At 35.9% G+C, this 21,969-nt stretch overlaps 1 protein-coding gene across 7 annotated transcripts in view; it reads right to left on the reverse strand.

The window, feature by feature from the left end:
* Window positions 1-21,969, reverse strand: part of CNOT4 (CCR4-NOT transcription complex subunit 4) — a 147,156-nt gene that overhangs the window by 20,875 nt on the left and 104,312 nt on the right. For 5 of the 7 annotated variants that reach the window (XM_047832543.1, XM_047832527.1, XM_047832533.1 and 2 more), the window contains exons 8-10: window positions 16,558-16,615; window positions 13,420-13,669; window positions 11,513-12,010 (exon numbers count right to left, since the gene is read on the reverse strand). In XM_047832543.1, coding sequence (XP_047688499.1) covers window positions 11,513-12,010; window positions 13,420-13,669; window positions 16,558-16,615 — 806 coding nt within the window. Of the gene's footprint in view, window positions 1-4,146; window positions 6,510-11,512; window positions 12,011-13,419; window positions 13,670-16,557; window positions 16,616-21,969 lie in introns of those variants that run through there. The other 2 variants (XM_047832564.1, XM_047832554.1) reach the window with 1 other exon arrangement.

Consider the following 21,969-nt stretch of genomic DNA (forward strand, 5'->3'; position numbering starts at 1 on the left):
GTGATGACTTAATGAAAAATATTTTAATGTCAATAAATTAAGAGTGCTTCCAAACTAGGCGTATTTGCTATTAATTAAATGAGGGGAAAATGTCATTTATCTCTATCTCCATCCCTATTTCATTATTATCTTCAGCAATTTTTCCTAAAGGTCACATCTAAGTGTACAAACCTTAAAAGTAGATTAGTTCAGTAACTTGCAGATTTATATCTATTCACATAGCATATTCTCTTGAGGGGCAAACTGTCAAAATGCTTTTATAATCTTCTATGATAAAGTTCTGAATTTCTTTGCTACTCTTCAAAAATATAGTACTTAATTCCAATCTGCTATATAAAGCAGAATGACCCAGTACCACCAAGTAAGAAGAGAAACTTTCCCTATGTAAGTGGAAAGCTGGTTCTTTTCAGTTTTGCACTTGGGAGAAACTAGCTTACACTTGTAACATGGGCTCTTCAACTTTGCCTCATCACATGCCACACCCACTGCCTCTAAATCTTCCACAGCATGAAACAGGTCTACTATCCCTCACACTCACTGGGCTCACCTATACCTGTCCGGTCTCATCCCTGGCTCTTCCCAAGCCTTCCCCTACATTCTGCTTCCACACCCTGCTGTGCTGAGGAAGAAACGTTTATTCCATTGTGGACGTTTTCCTTCAGGTCACTGACTTACAAAAACCTGACCCAGGATTCACCAAGTGGTATCACGCTTTCTCAGTTCTCTCTCATGCAGTCTGCATTCTTACTCTCAAGAAATGACTGGAAGAAAAGTGAGTAGATAAGAGATCACAGGGGTTGTGAAAGCCAGCCATCTTTCCAAAGGGGGAATGTTAGACATTTATCTACCACCCTTTCCTTGGTTCGCACTCACCGCTCAATACTGAATGGTCATCGTACTGACCACAGTCTCCTAATCTGTCAGTCCCTTAACAACACTATGCCTGTTCTTTATCCTCACCAAAATCTAAAGTCACTGAACTCCCTTCAACACCCTCACACCAATGGTTCTTTTTCTTCTTGACCACAAGATTAGGTGTTTCAATGATGTCTTCTTTTCTTTTTAAACTTTTATTATCTATCTATCTACCTACCTACCTACCTACCTACCTACCTACCTACCTACCTACCTATCTACAATCTTCAAGTAGGCTGTAGGCCCAATGTGGGGCTTCAACTCATGACACTGAGGTCAAGAGTTGCATTCTACCGACTGAGCCAGCCAGGCACCCCTCAATGCTGTCTTCTTGAATATCTTTGTATCCCTTTCTTCTTCTTTTAACCAAACTTTCAATATTTGCTTTGTCTATCCTTGATGCTTTGTGCACAACCAGAGAAACATACAAGACCATACCTATTTGAACTCTACAAGTTTTAAATTTGATCCTTATCTTTACTCAGCAATTCTCGAATTTCTCTTTGATGCACTTCTAGGCTTATTCTTACAGATTTATTTGACTGCCTTTCTTTACAGAATCCCATCTCTGCTCTTCACTCCCATTCTCACACACCACGCATTCAATAATTACTGATCTGAGTCCTTTCCTCTATTCTCATTTTCTCTAATCTTGCATTCTCTCTGCTAGATTTTTTGCTTGTTCTTACAGAGAACAAGGCCCTCCTCTCTAAAGCTAAACCTATAACCTAACCTCATCTCAGGAACTTCTCTCTTCCCAGCACTACCAAAATCCGTAATCCTAATGGATTGGCCTACCTTCTCCTTAGCACTGTCCAAGTCTTCCTCTCAATTGGCCCTTTATGTTTTGCTTTGGAATATTTATCCACCTTATCTGAAAGCAATGCATTCTAATACCTACCACCCATCTAATAAACATCTTATTTTTCTCCTTCCCTTAGTTACCAAATGTCTTAAGTAAGTTGTCAATAATTTCTGTATCCATATCCTTGACACTTCCTCATGAATCCTAGGAATCTGGCTTCCATCTGTACCTTTATGAAAGTTACATTTTAAAGATCACCAGAGACCTAGACAAACCTGAAGGACTTTTCTTAGATTTCATGTTTTCTGGCTTCTAATTCATAATTTCTTCTCCATTCTTATACTATTACTGTTCTAATCCAGGCCATCTTATTTGCACTGGCCAGCAATAACATACTAGAACATTTTCTTCATTTCAAGCAAACACATTACCAAATTAATATTCTTAAAATGCTACATCAAGTTCCATCTTTACCAAAGAACCTATAGTTCTCTACCACTGACCATATCCACATCTGAATTAACTATTCTTCCTCGTTTTCAAGGCTCTCAGCACTTACTCCACCTCTCCGTATGACCTGTACACTTCAGACGAGTCCATCTCCCTACTGTCCTTCTCTCCTAACCCCTAGGGAACACTCCAATCTCTGTCCCTGGTTCTTTGTTCATCTGTTCCCATTATTGTATTTCCCCCTTCCATTATCTACATTTCAGCCATCCTTCAAAATCAAAAAGCCCCATACTTTTTGAGTGAAGGCTTTCCCTGAGCCAGCTTGCATTAACTTCTTTAATTCCCATTTCTCCTTTTGTATCAGCATGGTGTTTGGTTAGTTCACTAAACATTTCATGTGTAAATACCTGCATATATTACTGCCATTTACTCAGCACAAGGAGACAATGTAGTAGGTACTCATTCAGATACAAAGGCTGAGTGAAGCAAGACACAGCACTAAGGGTAGAGGACTTGACACTGGATAACTGGTTTCGGTCCATATTTTATAGAAAAAGACACAGGTATCATTGCTTTGGGCTATCACCTCTTGACAAGATAATCTTTCAAAAAAGTTATTGTGCTTTCAACTGTATGGTATCCATCTCTTAAAGCCAATTAAGCAAATTTGGGGAAACTTCAAGATCAAATAAAAAAATGTAAAACCTTGTAACTCAACGAGATAAAACATCCCCCAGTTTTTAACGTATGCACATATAACAGAGTGGTCTTCATTTCAAGATTTCTATGCACCTGCAATTCATTCCTTTTTCTTGGCTTTCTGAGGCAATGCCTCTGTGGGAGTAGCTCCCTATGGACCTGTATCACAGCAAAAGAGAGCTCTGGCAATCCTGAAGGTGCTTGGAACACAGTACAAATAGGAGCCAGGCCAGTAAAAATGGGCACAGCCACAATGCATTCAAGTGTTTTCTTTAAAAGAACATATATATAGAAAGCTCTACTTAACACCCAGGACACTGAGAGTTAGAGACATGAGCATACATATATGACTAAGATACTTAAATTAGAATCACGAATGTATGTCTTCCCTAGTAAGATTTTTTTCACTCCTTCCAAATTATCACCTATTTAAAAATTTCAGCTATCAATATTTAATACCCTTTGTTGCCACTGTCAGAGCGATGAATAATAAAATGAGTCTTGGCTGCTATGGCTGTTCTCATTGTTATATTAGGAGCTGACCCTATAGAAACCATTTGAAATAAAACTGTCACTAGACTGTTATCCTTGACGATAGGATCTGTGCTTCATTCAACCTTGTATCCCTCAAGACCTAACTCAGGTCACTACACAGAATAGGCACTCAGATATTTGATTAATACTCTGTTGAAATAAGAGGAGAATATATAAAAGCACCACCTGGAAAAACAAAATGCAACAGCAGAATGAAAAGGAAAAGTATTAATCAGAAAGTATTTTCTAATGGAATCTTTAAGAAAATAAAAAGAGGCACTTGACATTCATCATGACTTAAATCATTCACTCCAGGTCTCTATTTCTTGCAGTGGCACTAAAACCATTTCAAGTTAGCAGTTCTTAACTTTTCTTTGGGGGGTGGAGGGGGTGGGGGGGGGTGGGAGGAAGTGTCACCAAACCCTTTATAAATCTGTAACTATGGATTTTCCCTCCAGAAAAAAGTGGACAGCTGTACATACATACAAATTCCTAACTTTGCTAGTACATCCAAAGGGTTCTGAACTCTGGCTTTAAAAACTCCCGAATTAAGAAACAGACTAGTAATTTTTTAAAAGTTAGGATGTAAAAGCGTAAAAAGCTTCCCTCGTGCATGACACAACAATCATGCAGGAATTTAATAAAAATTAATCTGAAGCTTTTTAGAATTTTTCATTCTTTACCATCATTTATTTGGTTTCATCAATTTACTTGCTATGTCAAGCAGTACTTTCTCCTGTGTTGTCATTTCTTCGTGCTTTAACAGAATTCATTACAACTTGATTTCAAGACTTCATTGAAAAAAAGAAACATACTATATGGAATATTAAATAAGCAAAACGGTGAGGCTTATTATTCTAGGTTTACAAGGTCTTGAAATCACAAAGTTAAAGGATAATCTTCAGCTATTCAATGTGAAAATATGTAAGCTGAAGCCTAAATGCCCAAGAAGCATTTTCCTGATGTATGGTGTGTGTCAAAGTGTAGAGGATACAGAAGCAAACCGGAGAGAGTTCTGGGTCCTAGCAAGTCTAGACAAACCACCTGACACTTTTTTGGACCTGGCTAGGAAGGAGAAAGGAGAGAGAAAGTAACCACAGGAAAGAAGCATTGTTTAACACGTGTTATCTCTCTCTCAACACAGAGAAGTAAAAGTAAATGGGAGCGAACCATTTGTCTTTGTAAGAAGATCCAGGCACTGAAAGGCTTGCACTGAGGGCTGGAGAAAGCTAGGTACTAGTAAGTTTCATTACAGGAAGCCCAAGTTTGTTAACAAAGCCTAGAAACCTTAACATCACAGGAGACAGTAAGTGGATGTCTTGACCTCTTATAGCAAAATGGAACCATGATTAACTCATGATAAAAGGCTTCTAAGAAGGCTACAATATTTTATTTATATTTTCTATATTTCTTGTAATGCTGCCCTAAAATCTCTTCTGAATAGAAATTACAGATTGTCATTTATGCAGAATTAAAAAAAAAAAATTTAAATGGCTAGATAATTAGCTGTTCCTACACGCTCAGTTAACCAAAGCGAAGGTTAACTAAAAACAGATTTTAGTTTACCTGCTATACCTGAGGACAAAACCATCAAATTTGCTTATTATGCCTAACAGAAAATAATCAGACTTTATATGAAGAGGTACCCTTGAAAACTCCAACATGATATTAAGTATCACTTCCTAATAACATGTTTTAAAATTATTATTATTTTAAATACTTAGGCTTCCTTTTTTGGTATTCATGTTACTCTTTTAATACTTTTCAAAAAATAAAGGCATAGCTTTTATCACAATTGTTTTCTGAAAATGTCAAGAGGAGAGCAGACTTTCCCCTTTCTTTCCAGATGCTTCATGTAGGCAGAATACGGTCATGTTTTCTGAATCAGTTTCTGTTCACCACTCAGAATTTAATTGTTTATTTTCCTTCATTACCAGCTTTCAAACTAGGTCAAAAAAATGTGTATTATCCGAAAACATCACATTATGTCCTAACAGAGTATGCCACTATACTCTGAGACTAAAATTTCCTAGGACAACTCACATGGCCTAATTTTAGAGGCTCCTCAATCTCTTCTCCTCCACCTTAGTCTCATTCTGGCCAGGTACTTGTAATAGAGCTTTATTATCACATTTCAATTATTAAACAACGAAGTTTCAAACAGGTATCTCACAGAACTACCAGTTGTTCCATAAAAACGTCACACTACTATGGTTGCTTCTTACATACAATGTTTACCCCAAATTCAAGTTTCTGATAAATCAAATGTAAGTTGAAATTCTGTTTCTGAGGCATTTCCTGGTATACTAGGCAGTGCATTAGAAAAGAGATATTGCATTTAGTCTATAATAATTATCTTTTAACCTTCTGTATATAATTAACAACCATTCAGAAAGAAAGTGCAAATGTGCAAATGAGAGACAACAAAAACAGTTTCTAAACACGTAATGCATTCATATAGGATATAAATCCATACAACTAAAAATAAATGCTGACAACATCCTTCTGAGCATTAAGCGACACCAGTTTTGTGTTGTATGTATTCTTTCTTCTCAAGTATTCAAAGAAATGCAATAGACATTATCTTCTTAAATTTTCAAATTTTTCATGAGTATATTAGGATATTACCATTTTTTTCACAAATCAGAAAACAAGGAACTACCATTATCTTTGCATAATTTCAATAATAGAGCCAAAATAAGAACAATTCTAGCTAATCTCATCTGGGATCTTAATTAGTACTACAAGTTTATTTGTGTGAGTTAAAAATAGTATCACTCATGAGAAACAATGCCAAAATTATTATGCTAATAAATAGTGTTAAAGGCCTAAAGAAGAAATACTTTAGCAACTATGAGGTAACACACTAGTTGTAGGCATGAGGAACGTTTATATTGGCTCTTTTGGGTGTATACATTAAATGCGAAATCAGAAAGGAATCATGCAAAAATCCGGTTGCCCATGCAAGCACCCCAGAGTCTAATCCTCTCCTCTCAGTTCTGTTGTCAGGCCACAGTAGTGTGGAGACTTGTAGGCTGCTGTCCTTGTTGTAATGAATGGGAAGAGGCTGACAGTGGCATGGTCGAAACCTTCACCTCTTCTTCCCCTGTGGAAAAGTCAGTCATGGTCTAGTTATGGGTGACTAGATTTGTTAACAGTCCCTTTAAAAATGATTTCAATATTTGGAATACTGATACATATATAAAATACATGCTTAATGGCTGGAATCTGGGTGTGAAACAAGACATGAATTTCAAAATATAAACTTATCAAGTACCTAGAAAGTAGTTACACTGTAAACACACCCTTCAATTTAATACTATGTCAGGTATAAGAACAAATATAATAGATTTAGGACTATAAATAGACAAAAAGGAAAAAAAAAAGAGACCAGGAAAGCCATTCTTTTCCAAGCCAATTGGACCCCCTTTAAATTCAGATACTCCTCTAACAGTAATAGAATTTTGTGAAAAAAATTAAAAATAAATTCACAGATGTGAAAACATGATTTTTAAAAGGAAAAATGACAAACCCATGTTTTAAAGGCAGAAATTATGTTTATAAAAAAGAAATAAAAAGATACAAATATTAACTCAGCAAATTACCGTATAGCATCTGAATATTCAATGTGCACTTCTGAAGTAATGAGAAAATAGTGAAATGCTAGTAATACAATGATCCAATTGACTGAAAGCAAAGATGACTACTTCTAGGTCAGAGAACTATACATGAAATGAGATCAGTTCTCCTAATTATACTTGATAATTACTGTACAAGTGACTTTGTTTCACACATGACTCAAAATTCAATCAAGTCACTGCTAAAATAGCTAATTCAGTAATCATATTTAAAGAAAAATGTCCTCTCACAAGTAAAACTGAATGCACAAAAACATGAAAAAAATCCAATCCTAAACAGTTTCAAATATTTTTCTAAGTATATCTTAAAATAACAATGCTTACAGACTGAGACTTACTATGATTGTTTTCCAAATAATTTTTAGCATTATGGATAAAAACATCTTGGCAGAGAGTTCTTGGAAAAACAAATCTGCAAAATTACATTTAGAAATACTTAACTGGCAGATTTAACGGACGACATGAAGAAAAAGACCTCTGGCCTTTAGAGCAGGTTCTTTCATTATTTTTCAGTAAATTGGCAAAGATTCTATCAACTCCAAGTATACAGCAAAGGAGGCTGTGTAAAGGAAATTTTAGACTACTAGAGCTGTTGGTGAGAACATGTTGCTGATAAGGACTGAGCAAGAGATTAATTTTTATGAAGTCGATAAACTTCATTCTACTTTGTAACTACAGGCCATATCCCTGAGCTGGGCCAATTGTCTCATGAATGGATACTGCTGATGAAAAGGGATCTGCAAGTGTGTGAGAGCATAAATCAATTACTATGGGAAGAAAGCCAAGTTCAAAGTACATGCCAGTGATCTTCATTTGTGAAGAAGAACATCTATGTTGCAGTGGTGAAACATTTCAGTTTGAACGTGGGATCTGAGTACTTATCCCAATTCTACTACTAATTGAATGTTTGACCTTTAACAAATTATTTAACCTTTCTGGAACATAGCTCTAGTATTTCTAAAATGAAGGAGTTGAATAAGGTAAGTCACTTTTTAGGACAAGAAAAGTCCTTTCTTAAAAGCACACAGTGTCAATAATAAAGATCTAAATGGACTTACTATAACCACCCACTAATCAAAGTTGTCCACCAAGAATATTTATTTCAAAAGTCCTTCTAAGCTTAGCAAACTGGATGTGCAGCCAAGAAAATGCTGCTAAAAATTTTTCGCCTAATTAAGAAAATAACTAATTTTCAATGAAAAAAAAAGTGTTTTCATTTAGGCAAAAGAAATGGAAGCTGCATTTCTGTCAAACCTCTGGCAACTGTCTTTCCCGTGATAGGTTTCAGATACATAAATTTTTAATAATTTAATTGAAACAAAAACTAAACACTTAAATACAAATATGTAACACATAGAGACATGGTATCTGTAGGATATAGAGGTGACTGACACCTGACTGTGTGCTTGTAAAGGTCAGGGACCCTGTTTTGCTCTAGGTATCTAAAGAATAAATAAATAGACGTGCCTTTTCCAGTGTTGAGTACTGTCTAAGCATATCTTAAAGTGGCAGGTATCATAGAAAGAGTATGTACTCTCCATTATGAAGCACTTAACCAATATATACCCTGATAAGACACCATGATATTCATTGCAGGATACAAAGTTGAACCTAATTTCAATAGTTCAACTCAAGTACAAATGAGTTACAACTAGGGGTGGGGAAGGTAGATACTGCCTAGGTATTAACTTGCTTCATATTACACAGTTAAAATGTATGTAGTTTTCCAGAATTTTATTTCTGTCATTTCTAATTGGTATTGAAAATCCCAGATCATCTGGCTACAATTATAAAACTATTCAGTTTTGAGGCTTAGCACATTCAGCTTCCTGAGGTATTTGCCAAATATTTATAGGACGTCAGAGTATTCTGTGTAACTCTTGATAACAATTTTAAATATTTTGGTGCATTAAAACTAAAATTTCTCTTGTCATCAGAGACTTGAAAATAATCTAATAAAGAAGCTTAATCATCAGTCACCATTTAAATACCAAACAAGTATGCAGAGTCAAAAACGGAAAACCTGAAATAACAAGCTCTCCCAACCTCCCACAAAACACAATGATTCAGAACCTACAAGGTGGTGACTTCATTCTTAGAATTTCTGGGAAAAAAAAGTATTTTATGCTCTACGGTTGAGTATATGTTAAAAGGAAAACCCACAAAAAGAGGACCATAATGTAATGCCACGTTTTTGTCTTTTTTTTCATAAATATCTAGTTTAGATGAAGATTTCAAATGATTAACACGAGGACAACTACACTCACAAATCTGTAATTATTCCTTCCCACTGTGGCATTTTCATAATATATACGGGTTTGAAATATTTGGGTTAAGATTGTTTTTGTGCTGATGGACAATATGATAACTGTGAAATCAGAAGAACAGATAACTTACTGAAGATGGTCATGTAATAAGTCAAAGAAAAGTACACAATGAAGACAGCTAAGAACTAGAGTCCCACAAAGGCACCCTTCTTCCTATTGTATCAAGTGCACACTGTACCCTTGCTGTCAGAGTTCCCCATGTTCTCATCCATTCTATTTATACAATACATGAAGCACCTCCCGTTACTGAAGGCAGTTCTATTGCTTCTTAATGAAATTACATACGAATTCCTGCCTCTACGCCTTTACTAAGGAGTCCCATCAGTATAAAAGATCTTTCTCTTTTCCCCACTAACCCAAATCCAAGATACCATAGTACAGATCAATTCCTACTTCTTCAATGAAGCCTCCCCAATAATTAAAGGCTCAACTGAGGTCTCTCATATTCCAGTATCATATAGTCACCGCTTTCATACATAATATTAATTTTATTTCTTCAACTATACTGCAAAATACCTGGAAATAGTATCCATATTTTATAGTTCTTTTGTATTACCCATATGGCCTACTTCTCTGTTGGGCAAACAGTATCCCAAATACTCATTATAATTGATTTAATATTTTATTTTTAAATGTTAAGGATATTTCGGGGAACTTAACTTTAACTCTTAATGTTATAATCAGTTATGAGATACACTACCAGTCATTACATGCCACGTTCCTAAATGGTTGAAGCAAAACGAAACAAAATTACGCTCTGATATGCTGTCTTGAATGGAAGGGAAAAAAGCAGTATCAGGAACTGAATACCTAAGTGTTTCACAAGTGAATATCATGTAGAAGGAGAGGATTGAAAAATGCCACTCGGAATTACCTACTAACTGCCATAATCAAATGAACAAACATCATGAGTTCCACCGATATACGAACCACTACATTGGTGCTATCATGCTCATGTAAGTGAACTTCGCTGTATCAACTGTTAGATTCACTGTATCAAAAGCCACAAACCATATTCTCTGAACTCAGTTACTTGTCTTGAAAATGAAATGAAATGTGGTTGGTCACAAAGGGAACAGAGTCAAAGAACTCTGATGGATCTCTTCAAATTTACCTATCAACCTTGCTAGACACAAGAGAACGAACGACTTGCCGGTAACAGCACGTTATTACGATAACACTGTGCCGTGCCGTATCTTAAAGGCCATGACAAGGGATAAAAATGAATTTTATTAATTATGTAACAGAGTGAGGACTATTCTATTCTACTTGAGAGAATCGGGAGAGAAACAAACTCTCTCTCTTACCAGTCATCTCTAAAGTCCGAATTAAATAAACTGAAAAAAACCAAAACCTATTAATAAGAAGGATTCCTTTAGACAAAGAAGTCAGTTGATCTAATAAATGTTATATGGGACCTTAAAACCCAAAAGTTCTGAAACCTTCAAGGGTAGCAGTATAAAACCAGAAGTATTCTGGTACCACTTATAGGAACCAAATATTTTTCCCAGAAATAAAAACATGACAGACAAAAAGGGAAAATATCTCTCCTTCAGCAATTGCTTTTTCACAGAAAGTATACTTATACACATATCTCTGTGAAACATGAATAATCAGAGTTCTCAAAGATTAAGTACTTTACTAACATAAAGCACAGTTTGTGTGTGTGTGCGCGTGTCTAGCAGTCAAAATAAGTACCAAAAGTAGTTACAGAATGGCTTTATCCCTCATGCTCTCACTAATTACCATCTTAAAAAATATTTTTTTTTCATTATTTTACTTTTAGAATGTATAATCAGAATTTTTACCATGGTGTTGAACTTTATAGCACCATAATTTCAGAGTCCGTTTTTTTTCTTTTTCTTTGTGCATTTATATTCCATATGGAAGTTTGGTGACTACTCTGTTAAATAAAATGCTTCCAAGTTATAACTAGTTATAATACTCCACCATCCTTATAAAGCTCAATATTACAAGGCATCCATCCAGTTAAAATTTTTTTCGATTATAAGGACTTTTTTTTTCCCCATAGAAATTTCCAAGAATAGTAAGTACTCTGTTATTCAAAAATTCTCTCCCTACCCACCCAACAACCTGAAGGCATGAGATATTCACAAATTCTCAAAGGCTATAAATGAACCTACCTGCTATAGGGATCCCTCCCAGACCTGTGTTGTGCTGTGGCGGGAGATTCAAGTCCAAGAAATTACTATTTGAGGTGGGGTTTGCTGTGTGGTTCAAGTGCATGATGCTATTGCGTGGAAAGGCCATCCAAGGATAGCGGGCTGCCTGGCCTGGAAAACTGAATGAATTATAAACTGCTCGGTGCTGCTGAAATTGAGGGAACCTCTGTGGCAAGACTGAAAAGGTACTATTGAGAGAGTTGGCGTTTGTCGGTGCAGCAGGATGCAGGAATCCAGAGCCCGGACCTTTGGCGGTTGTAGTGTGTGAAGAGGAGTTCTGAAGAGACGTGGGCGAAAGGGAAGGCTGGTCTTGGACTGACAGTTCCTTTTCAATCAGGTCTGCTAAGGCTTTTCGAGTGACGTCAAAGGGATCAAAACCCAAGTCATCCTCTGGTTGTTTAGAAGAACCAAAGCCAAATGCTGCTTGCCAGTCTGTGGAGGACGATACCGGGATTGTTTCTGTTGGGAAGACAATTAGTGATGAATTTTAAATACATAGTTTACTTGCATACTTAATGAGTGTCCACACTAGTGAAAGTTAAACACGTTATATTACAAAATAAAGGCAAATATAACCAAAATTTGTATGATTTCTTAGCACGTTAAAATTATAACATTATAAAAATCCTCATATACTTTTAGCAATGATTCCATTCTTATTAACTTCAAAAAAATTGAATGACAGAAACTGATTTTACTAATCAAAGAAAACAAAGTACTTGAAACCCAAATTATACTTTCAGCTGTTCATAATCCAAACCTGGAGAAAGTCATTTAACATTTATTTATTTTTGAGACAGAGAGAGACAGAGCATGAATGGGGGGAGGGCCAGAGAGAGAGGGAGACACAGAATCTGAAGCAGGCTCCAGGCTCTGAGCTGTCAGCACAGAGCCTGACGCGGGGCTCGAACTCACGGACCGTGAGATCGTGACCTGAGCAAAGTCGGACGCTCAACCGACTGAGCCACCCAGGCGCCCCTGGAGAAAGTCATTTAAATGAAATAAGGTAACAAATGTGATGTAACAGAATTCAATTAGTAAAGTTTACTTTTAAAAATATATTTATCGGGGCGCCTGGGTGGCTCAGTCGGTTAAGCGACTGACTTCGGCTCAGGTCATGATCTCACGGTCCGTGAGTTCAAGCCCCGCGTCGGGCTCTGTGCTGACAGCTCAGAGCCTGGAGTCTGTTTCAGATTCTGTGTCTCCCTCTTTCTCTGACCCTCCCCAGTTCATGCTCTGTCTCCCTCTGTCTCAAAAATAAAATAAATGTTAAAAAAAAAAATTAAAAATATATTTATCAAAGACAAAGTCCAAGTAATTTTGAATATATGCTTTATATACTGTTAGGAAAAAATAACGTAACTTAATGAAAAAGTATCTTCTTAAATTTTATTATTTTTTAAAACTGTCTGCTCCACTCATAATAGGTGCTATATTGTCAATGTTAACTTTATGGTGTCCTTCACATTAATAAAACTTACAATGAATAGAAATGAAAATAGCTCAAAAATGCCAAAATATAACCTTCAATATTAACTATCATACCTCTCTGTCATCTGGATAAAAAAAAAATCTTACATTTAACTATGTAAACACAAATATGATTAAATATGTCAGCCCTTAATAATTCCTAGAGGAATAAGCATTTTATTATCAGAAAAATGATCTAACCCTTCATTTCTGAAGATATCTGTTAACACAGTAAGTTCTAGGTCATACAAGTACCTATCTGGCTATCTTATTCTACGCAGTTTAAATGTTTACAACTGCACGAAAAAGCAAGAGCGGGGACAGGGGTAAAAACACATCCATGAGGTCTCATTCCAGTCTAAGTAAAATGATTCACATGCAGCAGTTCTGTCGTATACCTGATGTGAAGAGACTCTGTGGCTCTGGTGCTGTAGGCCAGTCACTGGACGTCTGTGGGGAGCTGGGGAAAGGAGGAAGCCCACTTGGGATCGGGTTGGGATGGCGAAAGTTATCTGAGAATAACGACTGTGACTCAGTTACTGCCCCTTCAAAAGGAGACCGTGCACTGTGATTGGATGAACTGATGGGGATGACAGGATTGGATTTTGATAAACCAGGTGGTGGTGAAGGCGTATCACTGTTAGATATCTAAATAAAATAGGAAGGGAAAAGAATAATCAATATTAAGTTTATATACTTTAATAAGCCATCATTAAAAAGGCTTGCAACAAAAGACATTAGAACAACGGTCTTCAAACTGGGGTGCTTAAGACTTTATGAGAACATGAATTTTCAAATAAAAATCCATTTTTTTTTGGATTGACCCTCCTTGAAAAGACTAAGTCAGTCTCCTCTCCTTTCAGAACCTACCTTCTCTCACTTTATAAAGAAAAGAGTATTTCTCACTCTTTGACCAAAAGTGAAAACTTTCTGAGAGCAACAAAAATGTATTAGAAATATTCAGACTGGTGATAAGTGACTAATGACCTGATTCTTTTGCAAACTACGTGATTCTCAATACTTAAGAACAAAATGGAAAGAAGATCTAATCAAGTTATTTCTAAAACATCATTAAAAATAATTTTTAGGAGGGTGGCTCAGTCAGTTAAGTGACCAACTCTTGATTTCGGCTCAGGTCATGATTTCACGGTGCATGAGCTCAAGGCCTGCATGGGTCTCCATGCGAATAGCACGGAGTCTGTTTGGGATGTTCTCTCTGCCCCTCCCCACTTGCTCTCCCTCCCTCCCTCTCAAAATAAGTAAATAAACTTTAAAAAAAATCTTTAAGAGAAATAATTTTTGGGACGCCTGGGTGGCTTCATTGGTTGAGCGTCCGACTTCAGCTCAGGTCAAGATCTTGTAGTTCATGAGTTCAAGCCTTGCATTGGGCTGTCTGCTGTCAGCACAGAGCCCGCTTCAGGTTCTCTTGATCCCCTGCTCACATTCTCTTTCTCAAAAATAAACACTTAGAAAAATAATTTTTATGATAAACCTTTATATGATTTTTTAATTTAAAAAAATTTTAAGTTTATTTAGTTTCAGAGAGACAGAGACAATGCAAGCAAGGAAGGGGCAGAGAGAGAATCCCAAGCAGGCTCTGTCCTGCCAGTGCAGAGCTAGATGTGGGGCTTGAACTCACGGAACTGTGACATCAAGACGTGAGCCAAAAACAAGAGTCAGACGTTCGACCGACAGAGCTGCCCAGGTATTGACTCAATCTTTATATGACTCTTAGGTATTGAATTCATAGAAGGAGTTCAAAAATTCAATATTGATATAACACTCTTTCTTTCCCCCACCTATATAAACAAGACACCTCAGCACTGACGTTATAAAATGAAAACATGGCTAACAATATAGTTAAAACTTGTCTCCTTTACCAACAGGTAATATTCATCTATGGATGCATGAAAACCAATTTTAAAATAGCTCTATCTCGTTAAGAGATAAATGTCCAATATTAGTGTTTATGTTTAAAATTTTTATCAAATTCTGTATTTATATAAGTTGCTTTGATCAAATCAAAACTACAAATAAAAATTCAGAAGAAAGGGGTGCCTGGGTGGCTCAGTTGGGTAAGTGTCTGACTCTTGATTTCAGCTCAGATCATGATCTCACGGTCAATGAGATTGAGCTCTGCCTCAGGTTCTGTGTTGACAGCATGGAACCTGTTTGGCATTCTCCCTCTGTCTCTGCCCCTTCCCTGCTTGCATGTGCTTCTTTCTCTCTAAATAAATAAACTTAAAAAAAATTTCAGAAGAAAGAAAATTGGCATTTTTTAGCCTTGTGTCAGAAAAACATTTTTTTCCAATTCAAAATTCATGTCTATTTTTATTTAAGAGAAGTATATGCCTGTCAAGAACAAACTATGTTGTATTAAGGTAATATTTTATAATGGCAGTGGAAACAGACAAATGAGTTCAGGGGAACAAGGAATGATGTAAAATTTCTGATTGTTAAAAAAAAAAAATAGCATGTATATATTTTTTTAAATGAAGGACAGAGCAACAACACATTTTGATATCTGAATCTCTTAGAAACTTATTAAAAAGCAATGTAGTGCATTTATTTAAAAACACCAATATTTATAATATCCTGAAAATTACATCCTTTACAACTATTTTTAACTTATTATGAAAAAAAATCTTTATTTCTTTGGAGAGAGAAGAGGATAGAAAGAGAGGGGAGGGGCAGAGTGAGAGGGAGAGAGAGAGAATTCCAAGCAGGTTCCACACTCAGCATGGAGCCTGATGCAGGGGTCAATCCCATGACCACGAGATCATGACCTGAGCTGAGATCAAGAGTCAGACAGATGCTTAACTGAGGCACCCCAAAAGCAGTGTATTTTAGATCTCTAAGTTTCTCAAAAACATTGTGGGGAACTAGCCAGTCTTTATGGAACAGATTAGAACTACATTTTTCTATGCCCATGTAAGAAGACGCACAGAGATTTATGCAATGAAAAACTAGCAAATAGACAAGATGATACAAAGCAGGACACAAAGATCAGAATCTCACTCAGTTTCACTGTGGATACAACTTTGAACTTAACTATTTAGTTTGTTATTTCAAAGCCCACAGTCATTCGGGGATAGGGGCAAACTGTTGGAGGCAAGGACACTGCGAGATACAGAAGATTAAAGTTGACAATAAGCAACAAGGGGGGTATACAGCAGAGAAATAACTCTTAAGAATAAAGGTGGCATGCTAGTCTGAGACCATTTTGTAGATGGTCAAAAAGACCAGTAGTATCAACAGACTCATATGACACTAAAATACTGAGCTACCATACAATATGACATATGGTCATAAGGATAAATCTGAGTCATCAAGAAAAGGTTAAGTTATGCTCTTACACAGTAATTCTGTGGAGGAAAAGAAGATTCATTATACTACATTTAAAAAAGGATATCCACTAAAAGTATTTTTAAATTGTTTCAGCAAAGTATTTTCCACTATCCAGAAAATTCACTTGCACAGAATGCTTTGTTTCAAGAGAATGGAATATAAACGAAGTAGAGAATCAAGAGTCTTACCTGCTGTGAATTATCACCATTCCCTATACTGAGAGAATCTGAAGGTTTGTCAATGGGGCTGCAAAAAGAAAACACATAGAGTAAAATCAGAGTAAAGTCATTCTCCCACAAGAAAAACAAACACCCCAAAAGCCAGAAAAATAGATATTTTATCATCTTAACATTTGTTGATGCACTCTGATGTAAAGATATTGGTTTAGATGTTGAGGATACAAAGAAGTATAAGATCAAATCCCTACACTTGAGCAACTTAACTTACATTCTAACTAGATTCTCCAAAAACAATGGGTGAAACCATAACTTATGAAAAAAAAGTACTGATTAAAGTGAGTACTATTGTAGTAGGTCAGAAATTTAATCCATTATTTAGCTTTGTGCGCATAATAAACACATTCCCCATTAAAATTCTTGGAATAATACTCACCTATTTTTCCCGGTGTTTAACAGAGGGAATAAAAGTCACCCAAATATTCTCTACAGGTTCTTAAGAGCAACAAATTTCCTTTACTACTTCAAAATCCTAGTTACAACCCTAGAGAAGGCATGTGTGTGTATAAATGCACACACACACGGTGCCTGGGTGGCTCAGTCGGTTGAGTGTCTGACTTCGGCTCAGGTCACGATCTCACTGTTTTGTGAGTTTGAGCCGACGAAACAGAAACTTCTGTGCAAACTATTTACTTTAAAAAGTTTTTTTTAATGTTTATTTATTTTTGAGAGACAAGAGAGACACAGCATGAGCAGGGGAGGGGCAGCGAGAAAGGGAGACAAAAATCTGAAGCAGGCTCCAGGCTCTAAGCTGTCAGCACAGAGCCCAACACGGGGCTCAAACTCATGAACATCAGATCATGACCTGAGCCGAAGTCAGACGCTCACCCGACTGAGCCACCCCGGGGCTCTATAGTTTAAACAAAAACCTAAAACTTGACTTCCATATGGAGCAAATGCAGCACGACAGTAAAGTAACACATAACTGCTGACTTAAAACCAAAACAAAATCTTTATAAGCATTATAATACTGACCTAGCAAACCATTTCCATAACTAACTTATTTAATCCAGCACATGAATAAAAGATAATTATGATTCTATAATTATATATATAATTATATAATTATAAAATTACATAATTATAAAAATACTAATACTTATTCTGATACAGTATTACAGGGAGACAAATTAAGATTCCAAATTTCTCAAAATTATTTTATTGGCCTGAAATATGTACAAAGTTATCCTGATAGGCAGACAACCTACTGGTACCACATTTAATTGCTCTAGAAAAATTTAACAAGGTGTAGTACCCAATCACAATACCAAGTTTATCTTCTGCACAAACATCACCAGATGCTCTTGACTCTGACAAGTAGGTCTGGAATTCACTAAATATCATCTTTAGTTGTTATTATTCACAAAATATCAATTAATCAGTTCATTTTAAGTTAAATGGGTAATACAAATAATTTTAAGATATCGCTTTGAGCCCACTAAGTTTGGAGATACTTGGGGAAATGAGACAGGTACACACCAACATACATCAGCCAGTGACAATTACTAAACGAACTGTTTCAAACAATAAATGTCATAGATCTTTAAAAGAAAGAGAAGCCACTGCAAGTGGGGCAATTAGGAAACATTTCCTAGGGGAGTTCAAATTTAAGTAGGTCCTCAAAAAGATTTACACATTAGGAGAGGGAAGGGAAAAAGGAGGAAAGAACATCAAAGGTAGGAAAAGCAAGCATATCAAGCATCAAAAGGGCACAGATAGGTTTGGGAAAAAGTTAAGTAATTAGTTTAGGTAAGACAGAGGATGCTTTTGACAGCAGTAGGAGGTAAGGACAGAGAGACAGAGGGTAGAACCAGAGACCAAGAGAAATTTTTGCACACAGAAATGACACAAAGCAGTATTAGAAAGATTAATTTGGTGGTGGCATAAAGAACAGACTGGAACATAATACAGATGATAATGAGATGAACTTGCAATATTTTCTTGAAAATTTTCCTGTGGTAAAGTACACTTAATATAAAATTTACTGTTTTAACCATTTTTAAGTTCAGTGGTATTAAATACACTGACGTTGTACAACCATCGCCATCATCATCCTCACCTCTTTTAATCTTATAAAACTGAAATTCTATACCATTAAACAATAATTTCCCAATTTCTCCTCCCACCCGGTATCTGCCATTATACTTTGTTATAATTTTGACTACTCTAAATACCTCATATAAGTGGAATCAAAGAGTATTTGTCTTTTTGTGACTAGCTTATTTCACAATGTCTTAAAGGTTCATCCATGTTGTAATGTATCGCAGAATTCCCTTCCTTTTTAAGGCGGAATAATATTACTTTGTATGTATACCACATTTTGCTTGCTCATGCATCTGGCCACCGACACTTGCTTGGACTGCTTCCACGTTAAGCTATTGTGAGCAATGCTGCTAAGACATAAATGTACAAATATCTCTTCAAGACACTGCTTTCAATTCTTTTTGCTATCTACCCAGAAGTGGAATTGCTGGATTGTATGGTAATTCTATTTTTTAATTTTTGAGGAACTGCCATACTGTTTTCCCCAGTGACTGTACCATTTTATATGCACAAGGGTTCTAATTTTCCCACATCTCTTTCAACTCTCATTTTCTAGCCCCCCCCTTTTTTTACTATTTTTTATTTTTCTCTTTTTAATGTTTCAAGTTTTTATTTAAATTCTAGTTAACATCTAGTGTAATATTAGTTTCAGGAGTAGAATTTAGTGATTCTGTTTTCTGCTTTTTTGGCAGTAGCCATACTGATGGGTGAGGAGGTATCTCATTGTAGTTTTAATTTGTATTTCCCTAATGATTAGTGATGTTCAGCATCTTTTCATGTGCTCAATGACCATACCTCTATATTCTCTGAAGAACTGTCAATTTGAGTCCTTTGCCTATTTTTGAACTGGGATATTTGATTTTTGTTGTTGTTGAGTTTTAGGGATTGTCTGTATATTTTGGTTATTAACCCTTTCTCAGATATATGATCTGCAAATATTTTCTCCCATTCTGTGGGTTGCTTTTTTTTTTTTTTTTTTTTTACTTTGGACAGTGTCTTTTGAGTCACAAAATTTTAAAATGTTAATTACATGCAATTTGTCTACTTTTTCTTTTGTTACCTGTGATTTTGGTGTCCTGTCCAGAAATCATTGCCAGATCCAATGTTGTGAAGCTTAATCACGTGTTTTCTTTTAATGGTTTTGCTGTGTGAAAGAATTTCAATCTAAAAGAACTAGAAAATATAAGAAGGATATTCTCATACATGTGCCCCCAGGAAGATAAACCTAAGGACTAAAAGACTGCTTTCTCAGAAATGTCTGATTCACAGGAAATGGATAGTGTTGAAATTTTCTTCTGGCGGGGGGGGGGGGGAAGAATGATCAGAGGTTGTCCTGTATCGACCTTGGGAAGTTTTGCCAGAGGCATGAATGGAACAGGGCTTCAACTGGATTGATCTCACAAAATGGGATGAATTGAGCTTTGTATGAATAAACGGAATGATTTTGTTTGCTCAGGAAAATTTTCAAGGCTGGTTTCCTTATTTTTTTTTTTAATTTTAACTGACTCGACCCCAACTTTCCCCTCTTCCCACTCATTGCGCATAAATACAACCTACCAAAACCCCTCAACGGACTCGCCACAGGTTGCTTGTTCCGAACTGCAGTTCCTCTGCTATTCCTGAATAAACTTATCTCCTTGAGCTTGTCTGTTTGTTTTATTTATAGCCATCAATTGTTTTGTGTCTTAAATTTAAGTCACTGATCCATTTTGAATTCATTTTTTAATATGGTGTTAGGTAAGGATCCAACTTCATTCTTTTGCATGTAGACATCTAGTTTCCTCAGCACCATTTGTTGAAAAGACTATTCTTTCCCCATGGAATGGTTCTGGTACACTTGTTAAAAATCATTTGACCTGTATGTGATGGTTTACTTCTGGGCTTTCTTTTCTTTCTGTTGAGTTATATATATCTGTCTTCAGGCTAATCCCACCGTTTACATTACTGCAGATCTGCAGTTATGTTTTGAAATCAGGAACTGTGCTTCCTCCAGTTTTGTTTTTTCAAGATAATTTTGGCTATGTGGGATGCTTTGAGATTCCCTATGACTTTTAGGACGGGTTTTTCTATGCAAAAAAAAAAATCACTAGAATTGTGATATGGATTGCATTGGATGTATAATAGCTTTGGGTTAAAGAGGCATTTAAATAATATTGTCTTCCAATCAATGAACATGGGATGCATTTTCATTTATGTGTCTTTAATTTCTTTCAGCAACGGTTTGTAGTTTCATTGTGTAAGTCTTTAATTTCCTTGCTTAGGAACTCCTAAGTTATTTTTCTTGACACTATGGTGAATACAACTGTTTTCATAATTTCCTTTTCAAACTGTTCATTGTTCACATACAAAAATACAATGGATTTCTGTGTATTGACTTTGTATTCTGTACTGAATTCATTTATTACTTGTAATCATTTGTTTATTTTGTGTGTGTAATCCCTAGGACTTTGTACATATAAGACCACACTATTTACAAAAAGATAATTTTTACTTATTCTATTTCTATTTAGATGCCTCTTTTTTGTCTTGGCTAACTGCTATGGCAGGAACATCCAATAGCGTGCTGAATAGAAGTGGTAAACGTGGGCATTTGCCTTGTTCCTTATTGTAGAGGAAAAGTTTTCAGTCTTTCACCATTAGAATGATGTTCACTGTGAATTCTTCATATATGTATGGCTTTTACTGTGTCGAGGTAGTTTTCTTCCTAGGTTGTTTTAAGTCATGAAAGGGTATTGACTTTTGTCAAATGCTTTTTCTGCATCAATTGAGGTATCATGTGTTTTATATCCTACATTCTGTTCATAGGACACATCAAATAGCTTAATTTTGTGTCAGACCATCCTTGCATTCCAGGAATACCTCACTTTATCATGGTGTATAACCCTTTTCATGTGCTGAATTCTGTTTAGTAGTATTTGGTTGAGGACTTCTGCATCAAAGTAAACAAGGCGTATTGGTCTGTAGTGTTCTGATAGTGTCTTTGGCATTGGTGTCAGGGTAGTGCTGGCCTCACAGGTTGAGTACGGAAGTGGTCTCTTCTCAACTTCTTGGAAAAGTTCGAAAAAGATTAGTATTAGTTCCTCTTTAAATGTTTGGTAGAATTCACCGTGAAGCCATTAGGTCCAGGGCTTTCCCTTGTTGGGAAATTTTTGATTAGTGGTTTGATTGCCTTACTAATTATATATCTATTCATATTTTCTATTTCTTCACAATATAGTTTTGGTAGGTTTTTGTGTTTCTAGGGATTTGTCCATTTCATCTAGGTTAACCAATGTGTTGTCATACAATTTTTCACAGTACTCTTAAAATTCTTATTTATAT

This window comes from Prionailurus viverrinus, chromosome A2 (genome assembly GCF_022837055.1).
Source record: "Prionailurus viverrinus isolate Anna chromosome A2, UM_Priviv_1.0, whole genome shotgun sequence".
Classification (NCBI taxonomy): domain Eukaryota; kingdom Metazoa; phylum Chordata; class Mammalia; order Carnivora; family Felidae; genus Prionailurus; species Prionailurus viverrinus.